General features: G+C 50.4%; 1 protein-coding gene across 1 annotated transcript; it reads left to right on the forward strand.

Moving 5' to 3' along the window:
- The first annotated feature begins 307 nt into the window (after positions 1 to 307).
- On the forward strand, positions 308 to 883 carry LOC149160204 (uncharacterized). The gene has a single exon (XM_089434538.1). It carries the CDS (start codon positions 308 to 310, stop codon positions 881 to 883), a length of 576 nt encoding a protein of 191 aa, XP_089290664.1.
- Positions 884 to 2,648: the final 1,765 nt, after the last annotated feature.

Below are 2,648 nucleotides of genomic sequence, written 5' to 3' on the forward strand. Positions count from 1 at the left end.
TCCATCACCGCCTTTCGAATCGCGTCCCCTGTCATCCTCCATCCCGGCTCCACCCTCCTCAAGCCAGCCCCCTCCATCATCGTCTGGTTTCTCCGCGCTCCTCCATTCTCCCTCGGGGTGTTTTGAAACCCCTGCTGTCAAAGTAGCTTCTTCCAGGACAAATCCGCCAGACTGCCTCCCGGATCCCTTGGTTCACCACCCTTCTGCACCGCGTTCTGGTAAAAAGAGAACTAAGTGTGTCAAATCCACAGCAAAAGACATCTCTATCTAGTTTGGTGAGACTACGGCCATAGCAGAGGCTGCAATCATGGCCAATACTATTCTGGTGGGTCATGTCCGGGGGCGAGCCTACTCTGCGACCCGGTTAACACAATGGGTAAAGGAAATCTGGGGTGGGATTCTGATGGAACTCCCTGAAGTACAAGTTCTCCCCCACGGCTGGTTTGCTCTACATTTCGCAAAAGAAAATTATACGGATCTGGTTCTGGCCAAATTCTGGCATATTGAGATGGCGCCGGTGTTGCTCAAGCGATGGAGTCCTCTGTTTGATCCGGAACGAGAACAGATTGGAGCTGGGCCTTTATGGGTTCGACTGCCGGGTCTTCCCCTGCAATACTGGAACAAAGAGGTATTCATCCGCATTGGAAATGCATTGGGCACATATCTTGATCATGATCGCACCTTTGTGGAGTTTAGGAACAGAACGCTCGCTCGGATCCTGGTGCACCTAGACACTCGCGAAAATCTGGAGGAAATAATCACTCTTCATTGGGGAAGATACACTCGTGTTCAGATTTTAGATTACGAAGGCGTTCCCTTCAGATGCCGTCGCTGCCATAGGGTGGGGCACGTCTTCAAGGACTGCCCGCTCAACCAGAGATGAGCAGACGCACCTGATTCCTCCATCCCCACTCCGAGATCAATCTCTCCGGCTGCTCAACATGTCCCGATCACGAGCATCCCCACTGATACTGCTCCACAGGCTCAGGGTGTCTCGCATGGACGTGCAACTGCTCCGGTCACTAGATCTCGGGCGGCCACAGCATCGGCATCCGCAGGCATACCGGGTAACTCTCTATATCCTTCATTGTCAAATTTGTCTTCATCTCCATTATCATCTCCTTCATTATCTGCTGCATTCTGTTCGATGCCTTCATCCTCCGTCATTGCCCCTGTGGTCACCGCCACTCTACCACCTACATCCCCTACATCTTCCCTCTCATCACCCAGGGGCGCAAATCACCCTTATTTCCTGCGGCCTCGCCCTCACTCTCAGGGTCCTCAATCTTCACACATTGGTTTGGGTATAATTACACCTGGTCCGTCCTCCCTGCCCTCGCGAGGGAGAAAATCTGATCTCACAAAGGCTATCCGGAGAGCGGGGGCAGAGGTAGCCACCGGGAGACAATCCACTATTGATGGGGTACTTAGAGCGAAGAACACCCCTGGACACCTTCCCCCATGAAGTGTCTCTCCTTCAATTGCAGAGGCCTGGCTAGTGCCTCAAAGAAACTAGCCCTCAAGAGATTGTATGAATCCTCTCCTGTCGATATTATATTTCTCCAAGAAACCCTTGGACCTGCGGACTCCATAGCGGCCTCACTATCTTCTATCTTCCCCGGTTGGCAGTTCTCGGCCATGGACTCCTCTGGTCGATCAGGTGGTTTAGCGATTGGATACAATCCTGTTACCATTAAAGCCCAAGGTACTTGGGGGGGACCTGGCTTTCTGGGGCTCGATCTTTTCTCTGCAAACTTGGGCATCTCTCTCAGGGATATAAACATATACGGGTCGTGCCACCAGCGTGAAGCCTTCTAGAACAATCTTCTGGGCTTATCCATTCTATCTGTTGATCACTTATTCATCGGGGGGGACCTAAACTTTTCTCTGGGCTATGGTGAATCATGGGGAGCCTCAGCACAAATTGATCCCATATCCGCTTACATGACTGATCTATTGGATCGACATGACTTGAGCGATGTCCCTATGATTAAACCCCTACCCACCTGGAGGAACAGAAGGATCGGTGATGCTGCCCTGGCTCGTAGACTTGATAGATTCTTGATGAAAGGATCTCTGCTTCAAAGACTACACCTCTACAGGCAATGGGTGGGGAATGGAGGTATATCAGATCACCATCCTATCTATCTAGAAATTATTGGTCCAAATAAAAAACCAAAGGCGCCATTCAAATTCAATCATGGATGGCTACAGGACCCATCCTACATCAAACTTGTTACGGATTTATGGCCCTTACACCCGATTGATCGAGCTGACTCCTTGGCTAAGGGCTTCTGCACGAATCTATTGCAGCTCAAGGAACTCTCGATCGAATGGGCTAGGAACAAATACATGCTGGAGGTAGCAGCTCTCATGCACATTGAAGATGAGCTCACCTCTCTCACCGATGAAAGAGGATTGGGTTTCATATCGGAGGCAGAAAAATCCCACTTAGTGGAGTTGGAAAATCAGAAGCAAAAGATCCTCAAAGAGAGGGAAGAATCTACTCGGTTGCGCAGTAGAGCCACCTGGCTTAAGGTCGGAGATGACAACACTCGCTTTCTTCACAATTATGCCAAAGGCAGAAAAGTCAGTAATACTATTTGGAATCTCCCAATGCCCGAGGGTGGAGTGGCAGACTCTTTCAA

Source organism: Pinus tabuliformis, chromosome 5_2, assembly GCF_031772625.1.
Source record: "Pinus tabuliformis cultivar Carrire ecotype Pingquan chromosome 5_2, CPIR1, whole genome shotgun sequence".
NCBI lineage: Eukaryota > Viridiplantae > Streptophyta > Pinopsida > Pinales > Pinaceae > Pinus > Pinus tabuliformis.

Coding starts and splice junctions, on each gene's coding strand:
- LOC149160204 (XM_089434538.1), top strand. CDS start 308: ATGGCCAATACTATTCTGGTGGGTCATGTCCGGGGGCGAGCCTACTCT.